Genomic DNA, 16,318 nt, shown 5'->3' with positions numbered 1-16,318 from the left:
CGCACCCTCACCCAGGAATACACACACACACACACACACACACACTCAAACACATATTCGCACACTACTTATCGTGTTTCACCCTTTGACACTCCTCCTCACCCTGTTAAACCCTCACGTACATCTCTCTCTTTTCTCGGCCTCTCTCCTCGGAAGCTGTCAGACCTGTCTCGCTTCACTTTTCGCTCAGCCTTTTTCCTCTCCTCATTACTCTCTTTTTCCCTGTATCTATCTACACTTACTTTCCCCTTCACATGGATGTGGTACTGCATCCGTGTGGGTCAGGTTTACTTTCTGAGCATGGGGATTTTGTAGCTCTGCCTCATTACACATGCATATAGCCAGGACGCTCTACTGTACGCGCCTTTGGCATGACAACTGTATTATTGTATGTATGTGTGTATTACAAGTTCCTTCTGAAAGCAACATCATGTAGAAATTGTCATTTTGTGCAGTTTGGTACCCCCCCACACTTTCTGAGAGCAACACCATTATCATGATTACAAATCCCACACAAAATTCATTACGTCATAACAATCTTATGTGATGAAAACTTGTATCTTGCAGTAGACATGTACGTAACGCTGTGATCCTACCCTCTCACTGAAGTTAATTTGTGCGGAAACAAGTTATGGGGAGCAGCGTGTCTCCTCTTGAATCATTAGATGCTCACTTGATGAGGAACACAGCTGGGAAGATGCTAGTTAATCCAACGTAGCTTTGTGTCAGTGAAAATGGCAGAGTGTCTGGTAAGTGCAAATTACAATCAATATTTGCATAGCAGCTACCAAGATTTTAATTCCATTTCTGACCACTGAGTGTCAGTGTTTGTCTGAACAGAATCTGGTCAGTGTCCCCCCCTTGGTGTCTCCTTGCAGTTTGTGTTTAGCTTTCATGCTGATTTGGTGGCAGATATAATTTTTGCTCCTGGTGATGGAGGCCAGGGATTTGGTATTTCAGGGACTGATCCAAAATCACTCAACAGTGACTACAAAAAAGACTGTGTTTATGCTGCTCCAAGGCTCAGCAATGGATTAGTATATCTCTGTGGCAGAAGTGACAGGCTGTATGTAAATAAACCTAATGCACTCCTATTGACAGAGAAGCAGACTGGAAAGGAAGCGAGATAAGGAGGTAAATAAAACATACAGAGAGGGAGTATGTAAAGAGTAAAGGCTAGAGAGAGGATATTTGACATGGGGGAGGAGGAGAGGAAGCGGGGAATAAGCATAAAAACGGGGTGAAAAAGAGACACAATGGACCAAACAGAGGAGAGGATAATGAAGGCAGAGATGAGAGAAACGGAGGTGAAAAGACTACAGAAATGATGGGAGGAGAGGCGACAGAAAGATAAATGGAGACATGATAAGTGAGAGGAGAGAGAAGATGAGAAATAAGAGAGAGGTGAGAGGAGGTAAAGGGCATGGGGACAGAGAAGATGAGATAAGGTATAGTATAGAGGCGAGATGTTATCATGACTGATTTATGATCTCATTTGACCCTGTGCATTTATTCCTTCTTCAGTTCCTGCTTTCATCTCACAACATCATATTCACACATATATTCACAACATCTGGCTTTCTGTATGACCATTAATAGAATTTTTGTTTGACTCGCAACTATGTGAAATACACCACTTCAGTTTTCTGCTTTTGGTAAACAGACGTTGTAGTCTGTCGAAGCTTCATGGTGGATGTAAATCTGACATAAGTGTGATATGTTTTTTTTTATTTAAATCAATGCATATTGAGCAGGAAATGCTTCGTCACCATCATCATATCATCACCGTCATAATCACAATCATCATAATAGCACAACACACCATAGATTTCCAGGCAATATAGTCTTTTAGGCCCTCAGTCATCATGGCTGCTGCAGTTTTTACGTAACAAACTAGAATTTATTATTCTTTACACACACACAGGCTATAGGAACAGGTTTTCAGCTAGCTAAGATACTTAGCTACCAACAACACGAGACCTGCAGACCAGGAGGTGAGAGGACGATGTTTCTACATTCATAGACAGAGTATAGTCATTGCCTTTCTTTCAGTTACTGCCCCAGAGTCCCTTTAGAATTCATGGCTATGTTTATACCTGTCATGTATACATCACTTTATTATGCTGTCACACATGCCCTGGAAGTGCCAATTATTGATTTAGATCTATTTCTAAATTATTTTCGACGGTTTTCCTTTTGAACAATGTTGCTAAAGTGCTTCCAGACTTAATTTGCAATGCAAACTTGATGAGGACTGGACTGAAGAATCATAAAATCCATCTTTTTTGTGCATGTTGACGTCCCACCAGCTCAAGCTCCAGCAAATAATATTTATATGCAAATATGGAATTCTCGGTGGAAGATAATAGTATGTCTTCAATACTGGTTTCTCTCATGTCTCATCTCATGCAAGGCATTAACCTTGGCTTTTTTATTACATAAGTAATATCGATAGATGGTTCAAACACAACATGTTGTCAATGACTGCTACAATACAGGCTGCATGTTTCGCCATAAATTCTAATGAAAAATTATTTGTCCAAGATAAAGTTGGTCCTATAAAACTCCATGAACAATATCCAGAGATGCACCGATTGGATTTTTCTATAACTAATAGCATACACAAACATAGCTCTTTCTAAAGGAAAATTCAATTGTATGTTCGTATTAAAACATTGCCTATTGAATAATTAATATAAAAAAAACACATTATTTTAATGGCCTGTTGATGAAATGTCTAAGTGAATTTAACCTTATAAGCAATCACGCATGTATACTGGTATATCTGGGACTCTTATTGTGAAAAGTAAAAACGGAAGGAGTCTGTCTTTAATGCGCTGCTGAAAACGAAAAAAGTAAATAACATCAAATATTTAGCTCCTTCCTTTCAGTACGGGCTGGCGGTCCCATTGGGGCCCCGGCGAAAAGTATATAAATCAGGCCAGCACAGAATTGGATACATCGGATATTGACCGACCAATCATGCTGAAAACTGGCCTATTGCGGTCCCCGGAAAGTCCATCAGTGCATCTCTAAAACAATCATATCAAAACAAAAATGTAACTCTATGTTAAATAATGTTCTAATGATGTATTTCAGAGACGTGGCAGCAGTATGGGGCCCTTTTTACTGTCAATGGCCAAACTCTCTCTATGCCTCATGCAGAAACTTTACAAACTACTGAACACAAATAAATGAACACAACAAATAAACAAACATTACAGAGATATTAAAACCTAAAACAAAACAAAACATAGAAGTCATTAACACAACAAAGGACATACATCATGAACTGATACAGAAAACGATAAACAGCTACATCAAAAAACATTCTGGGGATTGTTGGGCCAACACACCATATTAGAGACTAGTATGATAATATTTATCTGCATCATATCCGGGTATAAGATAACACACGTTTGATATAAGTTTATTTCCAGCCAATTTAAAATTGAGAGGGAACAATAGTCCTCCTACTGTAGGGGAGCAATATGCAATGAAAGTCAGATTTTTTGGATTGTTTATCACCAAAGACACAACCGTAAAATGTTGAAGGTTAAACAGATATTTCAGGGCATAAATAAAGAAACTATGTGTAGCAAACGAACAAACAAACCTTTTTTGTGAATGCATTAAGAGTGCTCATTTTGATTGAGTAATGGTTACTAAGTTTACAACAGAGGAACTCTTTGGCTGCAACAAAATCTTCACGTAAAGGTGACGCGACCTTCATTGCATATTGCTTACCTTTCAGGAAAAACACAAGGACAACAGTATGAGAGGAGGGGTGGATGAGAGGAGAGAAACTAGGTGGAAGTCTTGGAGGAAGCGTGAAAAACTTTCCATAAATAGCACTGGATGGAAAGATGGATGGCGAGATAAAGGGATGATAAGTAGAAGGAGGAGGAGGGGAAATAGCAGCGTCCTTTTGTTTAATCCCTTGTTCATTATAATCCCTCTGGGCAAAAACGTCCATTTTAGAAAGAAAGACAGGGAAGGGAGGAGGAAGAGGGAGGCCAGAGGGGATCTGATTAAGGAAATAAAGTGCAGGAAGTCTGAAGTTTGTAGTCCTTAGATGAAGTTCTGTAGTCCTTTCCAGGAGACAGGGTTCTCTGAGATAGTGCTTCCATGCCAAAGTAGCAAACATTCACCTCTGAGGGTTGAAACCAGTCTGAAAATTTGCTCTGAACAAAGAATATTTGCTTTAAAGCAAAGTCTGTGGTCCATAAAATCTCCACAACTTCATTAAAACCATTGTGAATACATTTCTGAACCAGCCTGGAAGCTTAGTCAAAGAAATACCAGAAAATCTGTTTGACCACTTTTTCACCCCAATAAGAGGGCTTTGGTCTGTCCAGAAATAGATCAAGGATCAAGGAAACAAGAGCCTCCCTTCATTCTGAGGAAAAGTGACAAACACAGCTAATTCCAGTTAAAATGGTTAGTTCTGTGTTGAGCTGATTGTTAAGATTCATTGTAGAATCTCATATACGGCTCCAGGCTGTGACGCCTGGAGGATGTTATTGGTCCATAGAAGATCAAGGAGGAAAAAAATATCTGGTCCAGATGTAACCGTTCTACACCAGCAACCTATTTTAAAAGGTCTATTCGTCAATGAATGATCATTTTGTCAATTCAAATGGTATCCTGTTCCATATTTAACATCCCTAACAAGTCTCAAGAGACGACAGACTCAGGAGGCTCTGTGTTTGATCTCCTATTAACATATTATCCGTATGTACCCCCGGTATTCTCTCTGCAACAAAGCACTCGAGAGGCCTTGGTTATATAAATGACATCGCTTAGTGTTCATCCACGTTTCCTCATTGCCCCCAAGGTTTCCAACACTGATTGTTTCTTTTTTGAGGTCCAAGGGAGCGTCAGAGGAGCATTAGGCCAGGCAAGGGTGAAGGAATCTGGGCAGGGGTCTTGATTTTTGGAGGAACTGGCTTTGGATAGGACATAAAAATGTGAACAAAATGAGAGCTGGGTGCTACCTAATGCAACAAATTCTGCTCATCAATCTGAATCTTGGTCCTGTTGACCCCATACATGCTGTATATCCCTGAAAATTCCATCTAGGCTAATAAATACTGACCTGTTGTACACCACGAGTGTCTTGCAACAGCTTAAATTATATGTTTTATGCTAGAGACAGTACCAGATAATTCTTTTTCTCAGCCAATATAATGGTGAATTCAGCGGCAGCCAAGAGCAGCAGTAGGTGGTTGGTAGGCGAGTTGGAGGGATGATTAGTAACAAATACTGCGGTGAGAATGCCTCCAAATGGAGGAGAAAAATCAGGAAAAGGATAAGGTATGTGTGTGTCAGAGAGTAGGGCACAGAGGGAGAAGGTTAAAAATAGAAAGAGGACCAAGAAAGGAAGACAGAAAGTGGGAGAAAGGTGTCAGTTTGAGAGTCAGAGGGAGAGATACCATAACTGTCTGTGTGCATAAAACAAGCGCTTCCATCTCTCTCCTCCTCAAGCCCTTTTAATTTTCGCCCCTTCCAACCTTCACCCTTTCAAAAGCCAACCCTCCCCCGTCCCGTCACTCCCCTAGGCCACGGACGAGATCTGTTTTTCCTCCCTGTCCTCCCCGTCTGCTTCTCCATCTCCCATCAGTGGTTGCCTCTTCTTCAGCTCTCTCTGGTACTTGGCCATCAGTGAGGCGTAGATGCAGCCGTAAGCTGCAGCTGCAACCATCATGATGCAAACGATGCCGCACACCACGCCGGCAATCACCACTGTGCCGATGGCGCGGCGCACGCTCACAGGCCGGTAACGGGCACGAACACAATCTGACGGGGCATCTCCGCCTCCTCCTCCAGCTCCCGTGTTTGAAGAGGAATCATCAGCAGTGTTGCTGTTGTCAGAAATTGGTGTTGCCCCACTGGGGCTAAGAGCGTTTCTGCTGCAGGGAGGAACGCCCCCTTGTCCAGAACGGGAACCCTCGCCTCCTCCTCCTCCGTTCTCGTCTTCAAGTTGGAGGCAGTAGTTGAACATTTCTACTGGAACGCCACGGATGTCTCGCCCACGTAGATCCTTCGGTAGTGTGCACTCCACCGCGTCCACCTTCCCCCCTGACGGAGAGAGAAAGAGGTGCAGAGACAGGAGGACAGGAAGAGGTCATTTATAAAATGCCTTATGCCTCTAAAGCACTACCAATTAACTGAGAGAGAGGGGGGTGTTTGAACCAACACGAGGATGAGTCATACATCACTTAACACACACGCAGAGTTTGCTGTGCCCTCGACACTAAGTTGGAGATAGCCTCAACTAAGCCCTTCTATAATTCATGAGATGACATGCCTAGCTTCAGCAGAGCTCTACTGTATGTGTGGTAGAGAGAAATATCTGAGTCACTAATTCCCACAGGCGGCAGGAGGCTGGGGGATCTACTGTGTTATCACCACGTGCTGCATTTGTCTCTGCACATAGTATTCTTCTCCGGGTCACGTGTTCGGAAGACGTTGATCTGCGCCCTCGGATACGTAAAGCAACAGAAACAATGAGATAAGGACGTGGGATAATAAAAAACGGCAGTATGAGGGAAGTGGTATTTAGCCCCAGATGCTTTCATCACAGCGTGTGACAAAAGAATCCCCTCCGCAAACAGCACCCGCTCTCCAAATATCTCAGCTGCGTGTGCTTGAAGTGGTTCGCAGGAGAGAAAAGTCAACACAGGCTGCTGTCGACAAGCATTTCACACTTGTTCTGCGCTTTGTATTACTTTCTATTGCACATATCGTGCATCATCTACCCTTTTAGCAGCAACTGCCATGCTTTCGTGTCCAACTACGAAAAAAGCCCCCATGTAATTTTCTCTGCTGCTCTGGTGATTATTAAATTATCACGTCCGGTGTGTGTCGGTCTCCGTCTGAAGTGTACCGAACTGAGCTGCCGAGTAGCAACCAGCAAAGCAGAGGAGAACAGAATAAAGCAAAGGGGAGAATGGAGCAGAAAAGAGAAGAGATGCTTCATTAGCAGGGCAGCTGAGGCCTGAGGCGCTGAGGTGAATGTAGATTTTTACACATGAAGAGAGAGCGGAGAGCAGCTGTGGTTATCTGATGTATTAACAGCCAGCAGAGACACGTGGATAACACACACAGTACACACAATGAGCGCGCTAATGCGCGTTCACACACGGTTACATTGTGCTGCAGCTGGAAGCTGCTTCTAAAAGCTCCTCGAAACATAAATCAAACATCTACCTCTGTACAGCAGCCACTCCATCCAGTGTTTGAAATCACGGAGGTTGCAGTCACATTCCCAGGGGTTGTGTCCCAGTTCCAGGTGTTGCAGGTTGGCAAGCGGCTCAAATGCTGCCCTCTCCAAACCATGAAGCCTGTTACCCGCTAGAGACAGCCACCTATGAAATAATTTGAATAAAAGTCATTTATTATTTGCAGAAGTCAAGAATTTCCCCTTGTGGCACACCCAAAATGTCAGCCAATATGTGTGTTGTACTACAGTGATTGGGCAATAATTCAACTTTATCATCAGTGTTTCAGTGCATCAATTTTTTACTTGTAAATTGATGATATGCTCTAAACGATTTATCACTGTGCTAGAGCTGCAATGATTAATACACTTGTCAACTGTTAGATTAATTGCAAAATGTTATGATCTAAATTAAGAAATAAAACTAAACAGTAGAAATCATCTTTAAGCTTCTTTAATGTGAATATTTTCTTGGGTTATGGACAAAACAAGACACTAGGGGAAGTTATCTTTAGGAAACACTGACATTTTTCACTATTTGCTGACATTTTATAGACCAAACAAATAAACAGTTAATCATAAAGATAATTTACAGATTAATCAACACGAAAAATATTCATGTCAGGCTTACACTTTACAGTCATTAAAATTATTCCAAGCAATCTAAGCTGTTAATTAATTAATTAATTAAAAATATATTTGCCATATTGTTAAATGCCGTAAACTGATTTGGGAGGTACTTTTTTGTGAATATGAATATTAAAGCCACCTGACAATTTCACACTCAAAACAAATAGCTAGCTAGCTCAGTTAACTGTGCAGCTAGTGGTTTAGACTGCATGAAAGTGTTTACACCACAAGCACAGGAGCTTTGAACGGGCGGGAGCTAGCTGGTTAGCTTGATTACTTCAAGAGACATTATGTCAAAACTGCAATTTATACACATTCTGTTGATAATTTTGTTTCTTTTTTTTAACATTCTCAACCAAAATCCTCACATATTGCCACTTTAATATATTGATTTCAGCCATATTACCCTGGACTTATTGCCTTATTTTGCTATAGCAACACTGGTTAAATAGTTCCAGTAAGACATTGTGCTAGTTTGATGGTAAAAGTTCAACTTCCTAAAACTTTCACAATACCTTTTTACTAAGTCACAGTCTCTCTCTTGTGATCACTCCAGCTAATCATAAAATGTATTTCCACTCAGTGTATCACAATGATTTAAACATTTTATTGAACACTGATTTTGAGTGTGTGTTGGTGTCTACCTGAGGCTCTGCAGCTCGTCCAGTACCCCAAGAGGAACAGAGGACAGACCGTTCAGGGACAGATCCAGACTCTGAAGACCTCCCAGACCCTGGAGATACATCACAACAAGCTTTTCATTTATCAATCTGTGCTCATATAATACAGCACTCCCAGAACTGATATTAGTATTATTGGCTTCTTTAATTGCTGCCAAAAGGCACAGATAGCATCACTTGATGGGCTAATCTTGTATAATTTAGGGTCCCCAGTGAAGTCATGACACAAGTTCATCCTGCGGGCTGCGTTGGTTCAGATAAAAGTGGATGAAAGTGTTGAGCAAATGGTTTATTACTAATTTACCACCTGGACGGGAGCCCAGTCTTGTATATGAGCTCAGGTTGGCTCCGCTCCTAAACAGAGCCTCACCCAGGAGTTGAAACAGTGTATCAGCGGTGGTGTCTGTATTTTAGCGGACTGACTGATCTGATGGTGTATCCCACACATTGACAGACAAACAAGAGTGTCAAGGCCTTGTTAGTGAGTTGTACTATAGACTGCTCCAAGTATGGCGTTGTGTAATTGTTAGCGGCTACCTGGAAGAGTTCTCTGTCCATGACTGTTAGTGAGTTGTTGTGCAGAGTCAGTCTCGTCAGGTTGGACATGTCTCTGAATAATCCAGCTGGTAAATTGTCCAGGTAGTTATTGGAGAGATCCAGCTCCTGAAATACACACAGTAAAATTACTTTTTCACTTACATACACATTTGCAATTTAGCTGACGCTCTTATTAAAAAAAAAAAAGGAATTTAGAATGGGAAATTGAAATGTAAAAAATCAGAAAACCTTTCTGAGAGACTTTTATTCATAAGGCCTTAAGGAATCTATTAAAATAGATTAAGTGCTTCAAAACTCTAATGCACATTTTGTACCTTAAGCTGACACTCATTCAGAGTAACTCACATTTAGTGCAATGGTAGTATAAGTGAGAAATTCCGCATACTGTAGAGTAAGTAAATTGTTTTTCAGGTCAGCTAATTAGGGAATTTACCTTTGGGTTATACGCTATGTCACATATGTAGAAGTATAAAGGATATTTTATCAAACAAAATGATTAAGAATAGACTCACAAGTTTTAAGATAAATAAATTTTACTGTTAGTTTTTGACAATTCTTTGTATTTGATGTACTAAATAACAAACGGTAATGATATTTATGTCTGGAAGTAAACAACAGCCAGAGGTTGAAACTAATGAGGTTGGATTTATCCAGCCTTTTTGGCAGTTGCAGTACTATCCGTCATATTTTGCTCTTATATTTTAAATACCAACTTGGCTGTGCTTTGCACACAATATGCTAATAGAGAGTAGAAAACGTCAACTTTTCTTAACTTTGCAGAATGAGAGCAAAGATTGATCTGCAGTGTGCTCAATATCAGTCTCAATGTACATATCACTGTTTGTCCTGGGGGCAGAAAACACTCTCCACAGCACCTTGAACAGCACGTAACACAACACACACAACATGTTCAAAACTTTCACTATAGCAGTTAACAAAGGGCCACAGACCTCCAGGGAGGAGAGGTTAGCAAAGGCAGAGGCTCCCAGCAAGGCAAGCTTGTTGTTGGCTAGCAGGAGGGAGCGACTCCCCGGAGGCAGGAGGTGAAGGGGCGGCAGAGACGAGAGACCCCGGCCCCCACAGTCCACCAGTCCATCTGTGTAGCAGAGACAGGGAGAAGGGCAGCAGGAGGCTGGCGGCAGCAGTGCTGCCAGTAGGCAGAGGACGCAGAGGAAGACTTGAGGAGAAAAGAGAGAGAAGAAACATGATTATTTAGACATTCCAGTGAATGATCTTTTCAGTGTGAAATTCAGTTAGGATGAGCAGAGAAGAACTGAATATAAAGTAGAAGAAACAATGGATGTGTAAGTTCAGTTTGCCATTTGTGCCATGAGAAACATGGTCAACATAGCTTTCCGTCATTTAGTCAATAACTTGCTGTAGATTTTGTGAGATGTACAGAAAGAAGAACCCGAACCATCTCTGGCACAGAGGCTCATAGAGTTTTTCTAAATGAAAAAATAAAAAACATGAAAAAAAAAACAGACTGACTAGGCAGAGGAAGGAAACAGCATCTTAGGCCTAATGAAATACCTTCCTGTGCCCCAGGCGGTTTTGATATGCTATTTAAATGCTGGAACAACACAGGAAATTTCCATTTCCACCATTTTGTGCCACTGGAGAAAGGTTTTCACAGATGTTTAAACTTCGAGAAACCACGCAGAGCTCTGATTCTGCCTGTTTGTGTGATCATAAGCTGAGGAAAAATCCTGCTTAAGCCATATTCTGTCTGAAAGATTACCGCAGAACCAAAACACGGCCAGACTAGTTATATTAATTTTTTGTCCCTGTGTGTGACGAGCCGAGTCTTGCCAGCATTTCCATGGCAGCAGTCTATTCTGATTCTGCAAAGTCACTAAACGATCTCCTTAGAATAAAAGCTCGACTTTTTTTTTGTACCTTTTCTTTGTCTATCCGTCTGTGTGTGTGTATTTGTGTGTACCTCAGCAGACTGAGCGACACTGAGGAGGGAAATCCCCTCTGTTTTATTTCATTTTCAACTCATTGTTTTCCAGCAGACTACAGTCATTTCATCATTTCCACTCATTATCTCCATTTCTTTCCATTTTCCTCTCTCATTCTGTTTCAAGTTTTTGTTTTTTGGCCCTCTGTCTCTAGATAACATTTTTCTTTCGTCTTGCGCTGCTTTTCTGTCCTTGTTTGCATCCGTCTTTTTAGGCACTTTCAGTCATTCGGTTTCATACTTATTTGTTTCTCTACCTGTCTGTCTTTGCGTCTTTCGGCCTGTCTCTCCACTTTGTAATTCCCTTTCTCCCTCTTGAGTCTCTTTATCTTTCTCATTCCCTTTCACTTGAAGTCTCTCAGCAGTGCTCGGTATTCCCTCAGTGTCTTGTTACAGTGGCTGACTTTGTTTCCATCCAGTGGCTTATCAGCACGACTTGCGCTTTATCTCCCTATGTATGCATGTGTGTGTGTGTGTGGGCATATGCTTGTGCGTCTGTGCGTACGTGCGTGTTTGGCACCAGCAAAGCGTGATATTAAGAAAACTACTCTGTCTAAACTCCCGACACAGACGCAGCACTTTTTACTTCCTGACAAGGCCCTTTGCTTCACCAGCACATTTCATTGCTTGCATCATCTGCATATTATTAGCATCTAATTCGCGGCGTGCCATTGCCTTTTGTCACACTGTGTCTCACCCGCTCCCTGTTGTCGTATTCTCTCTCTCTCTGTTAGTCCATCTGCTTTCCTCTAAATTTGTCTTCTCTTCTATCTTCTCTCTCCTTCTTCTCGCTCACATTCGAGAATGAATTCCCTCTCACCACGCATGTTTTTGGCCGTCTGGCTACAAGTGTGATGAAACTCTGTGAAACAGCCCTTTACTGCCCAGTCCACATCGTGTTAAAATAAAAAAAAACAAAACAAAACAAAAACCGACTTGATGAATATCAGAAGATATGAGTGACTGCGTAATGAAAGTCTTATCATTCTTCTAAAGTGACATGAATTTCCCCAGGGCGTCCATATCTCATCACCGATAAAATATGAAGTTTGGAATGGTGCGGTTAAGTGAGTTGAGAGAATGCTTAATATATTCCATTAAAATAATGTTTTATTCCCTTTAAACTGGTCATAAATGGGCTCCCAGTGAGAACAAAATGTTAGGAAATTGCAGTGACACCGCTGGATAGACAGTGAGCTTATCCGTCTAATTAATGATAAATGATGAGTAATGCATTCAGAGTAGATAGGAGGGCTGAATGATGTGAGAACAAGCTCCGGAGCGCTTTATTTGTGGTTTTAAAAGTATGCTGCTCGGTTGTGGAAAATGGTATGTTTCTACTATTCCAAGTGCTCCTTGAGAAGTTATGTTGTTTCTACGTAACATTAAGCTTTTGCCTATTAGCTCACATTAAATGAACTATGTGGTTTGCAATTCAAGTAAATTAGCTGCAGCTGTGCTAACCAACAATGTCATTAAGGCTGTCATCATTTCATGGCCCCAGAATGATGTATCACCCCTTTAACCTTATCAAAACATTGTTAAAGGAACAGATTTTTTGGGAAATGCACTTCGGGAAAGATGAAGTTATCCAGCCAGCCAGCCCTGTCTTCTAGTTTGTATACAAGTAATATCACAACATCAGATATGTTTTGAGGCCAACCTAATCAGAAAATATTTTGTTGATCCCTGAGGGGGAAATTGGATAATTGTAGCCGCGAGAAGAATAGAGAGTGATTACAAGAATATGTAAATTAAGAAATAAGAATTTAAGTTACGAAAATATACACAAATATCTGTAAAAATAAATAGAAAAAACATGAAAAAATGTGTGCATTGAAACTATAATATGTGGATATATAACATTGGATATATACATATAGAGTAGACAGATGACATATGACAAATGTAAATAAATGGTTATTTATATGCAACTCCCAGGGTAATAATGTCCTTTTACAGGAAATACAGCAAAAAGGAAACTTCTGGGTGAATAAGTAATGTGTCTATCATTTATCATTTAACTTTTTTTTTCACAGTATATAGCACTTTGTTGAACCTCTAGAAAACGACATAGTACAGTTTAGAGAGTACACAGCAACCACAGTCAGAAATAGCAGCTTCTCTCAGACAGCTTTTACCTGCCAGACAGAACATGACCTCCCTCAGTCAGGACACAATTTCATTTTGTATTCTGAACCGAAAATATTCCGAAAGTATAGACTGTGGCCCTGAGAGACACATCAGTGTGTGTCTCCTGTTCCTGTATCCTTTATCCTCTCCATCCTGCAGTATAATCCTAATCTCTGGGAAAATGAGTTCCACTTCATAAATGGAAGAAAGGAGAGATTTTGAAGTAACCTGAAGTGTCCCGCGCTGTCTTACTTTGTGCTGGAAATGCCTCAGAGAGCCAATCTTTGACTGAAGCAGCTAAGTAGGAATCTAGTAGGATTTTGATGCACAGTGGCTGTGAATTTCCCATAGCGGGTTTGAAAAGGTACAGTGGTGCAGGAGATGTGTGAGCACACTGTAGCCAAGAGGTAGAAGCACTGTTACACAACTGAGAGAGTAATAGAGAGCTGAGCAGAGAGAAATGGTGTATGTTTTGTTGTTCTCCTCCACGTCATGTCAAATTTTAAAATTGCGATCATTATTGTTCACCGTTCATCTCTCACAGCCTGAGATACGGGCTTTGTTTTGCCCAGATTGCCCAAATTTTCTTTTTCTCTCCCCCTTTCCTTTCCGCTCACCACAACCCCTCTCCTGTCTTCTTCTACCCTTACACTACACTGAAACTCCCCCTCACCCCCTCCCTCAGCACGGAAGCCTATCTTCCAACATTTATGAGTGGTTTTAGCCGCTCTCGTGGAGGAGGTGGTTGTTGTTTTGGCTTATTTTAGCTGCTCCAAATCCTCTCTGCTGCAGCGCTCCATGCAGCCAAACCAGAAGGAAAATATTCAGCCAGAGTCAGAGGAAGACGGGGAGGCTCAGTCCAAATAAGTTTAAGTGGTTCTGTGCAGTTTAATTCAGTCCAAACAGACTTCAGACTGAATCTTTTATAAGAATCCCCAAACACATGCCATAAAAAGTGCTGACATTTTTGGCAAATGTAGGCTGGCAATGCTCTCAGCGACGGGAAACACACTAAGACAAGGCATTAAAATGCAACAAGATGTTCTTGTTTGATTGAAGCAAGACTTCAGAGGCAACTCTGAAAGCAGTACTGCCCATAACACCCCCCGATGTCTCCATCTAGTTGTCAGAAGTGACACATTATAAAAGATTTACAGTCCTCAGATGTCGAGGATAATCAGTTGGCTTAGAAATATTTGATACATTGCTTCATTTGTTTCAGTTTTCCATCTTTTTTCTTCCTTACAAATTTCACATTAATCAATTTAATGATAATTAGAGCTATTGGTTAAAAATGTCTTTCTGTAATTGCCCGGTTGTAGGATCTCTCCGAGCTTTCTTTTAGCTGGCACACCCATCTGCAGTCTGAGCACGTGTGTTTGAAGTTGTGAAAGCATGCAAATGACACGTTAATCATAGATAATCTTTGAATTTGGATAATTAACTGTCGATGTGTGCTCGTATGCTCATTTGCATGTGCATCTTTTCACTACGATATCTGTCTTTTTTTTACTACTCTAAATGTGTCATTCTTACTGGTTTTGACCTCATGGGCACAAAACCTAAACTAAATTAAGCCAACTCTGGTGACAAATGTCTTTTTTGTCCCGTAAAAGTGGTGATGTTTGACAGCGTCTCTAAGGCAACACAACTACAGGGCCTCAGCTGTCTGTAAATTTATATTCAGGGGCCTCTGGGTGACACTGGACCCAGCTATGATGTCACCCCCACAGAGACTTCTGTTACCGACCCCAGTCGCATGTTACCAGAGGCCAAGCTGTTTTCCATGCAAAGGACAGACTGGCTGCTATCTTATTACTAGAGCGACCAGCTGTCCTCTGCACAGCGGACTCACTCGCCTGTATTTTCTTAACGCTTTAATGTTTCACATGGTTCTCTGCGCAGGAGTCTGACCCAAATCTATCCCACTGCCACAACAGCACAGAGTTTAGATTTGACTCCTGTGACTCAACAGCAGATACACGACCTGATACAACGCTACAGTGTGCCGTGACTTACATGAAGATTACAACCTCTGAATGTCCTCAGTGGGAACTGCTGCCTAGCTTAAAAAACAGGCAATTATCACAGTTTTTTTGGCTGCTTCTTTTTTCTACTTTGTTTTATTGTAAAATGGATAACTTTTTTTAAACTTGGTTGGAGAAAATCAGAATAAGTTTTATTGCCAAGTTAGTCTGTATGGCATTTTCTGAGGCAGATAGTAGACAATGTTGTAGTGAGCAATTTTAAGAAATCACCCTGGGCTGGTGATGAGCAATCTTTCCCATTTTATTCCTTTTTGTAGACAATTCAAAGGTATGATGTTCAGATTCTCTGGGAATGAAAATGATCTTTTCTCAAAGCGACAGTCAATCAGCAACAGTCATCTTCAACTAGTTTGTTTAAGGTGTAGCATAATCCCAAATCATCTGAATACGAGCACATTTTTGAAAATAGACAAATTTGTATTAACTGTGTGCCTGAAGAGACATGGCAGACACGTATGGGATAATGCCTTCACCTGTTTGAGGAAAAAAGGCAGTTAAGAGACGAGAGTCGCATTGTAATAATTAGAATTTGTCATATATGACGTGTTACATACATACTGTATATATTGTATTATTTCTCAACTGTCGACCGTGTACTTTTACAACAACAGTCTCTGGGTCATCAGTCACAGTCCACGTCTGATCGCCATCGTAACTTGAGACCTCATTTACTCAGCAGATGGAAAACAGTCAGCCAGCATGTTTGTGTGTCTGTGTGTGCTCACCTTGCATGTTTATGTTTAAATCTTAATATACACTACATCTCCTCACTATGTTCCTGGCTTTTCTCTATATGGCTCAGCTATAAGAGGTATAAAAGAATACACAACGCACATACGCATATATAATACCAAGGTCCCAGCAGTACCACCACATTACTTCAACATTGACAAGGTAGTGCTGTGTTACCGTAGCAACCAAGTGCCATGTAGACGACGTTCGTAAGAAAGAGAAGAGGCATCATAGGAGGAGAAGTTTATGGTTCACATCAAATCCTGTCGTTTAACCCGCATTGCCTCTTTTCTCTCCACCTTTCCACCTGACACTCAGGCACAACTGTGTTTAATCGCTTACCCACACATAC

General features: G+C 41.1%; 2 protein-coding genes across 2 annotated transcripts in view; one reads left to right on the top strand and one right to left on the bottom strand.

Moving 5' to 3' along the window:
* Positions 1-16,318, top strand: part of cacna2d4a (calcium channel, voltage-dependent, alpha 2/delta subunit 4a) — a 90,879-nt gene that overhangs the window by 27,517 nt on the left and 47,044 nt on the right. The gene's annotated exons all lie outside the window — the stretch shown is intronic.
* The window catches only part of lrtm2a (leucine-rich repeats and transmembrane domains 2a), a 28,793-nt gene continuing 14,200 nt past the window's right edge, over positions 1,726-16,318 (bottom strand). Inside the window, exons 3-7 of the mRNA XM_037122104.1 lie at positions 10,041-10,267; positions 9,070-9,195; positions 8,497-8,585; positions 7,213-7,370; positions 1,726-6,081 (exon numbers count right to left, since the gene is read on the bottom strand). Coding sequence (XP_036977999.1) covers positions 5,558-6,081; positions 7,213-7,370; positions 8,497-8,585; positions 9,070-9,195; positions 10,041-10,267 — 1,124 coding nt within the window. The 3' untranslated portion in view covers positions 1,726-5,557. The remainder of the gene's footprint in view (positions 6,082-7,212; positions 7,371-8,496; positions 8,586-9,069; positions 9,196-10,040; positions 10,268-16,318) is intronic.

This window comes from Acanthopagrus latus, chromosome 14 (genome assembly GCF_904848185.1).
Source record: "Acanthopagrus latus isolate v.2019 chromosome 14, fAcaLat1.1, whole genome shotgun sequence".
Classification (NCBI taxonomy): Eukaryota; Metazoa; Chordata; class Actinopteri; order Spariformes; family Sparidae; genus Acanthopagrus; species Acanthopagrus latus.
Note: the sequence above shows the minus strand (reverse complement) of the source record. Positions and strands in the feature narration are given on the sequence as shown.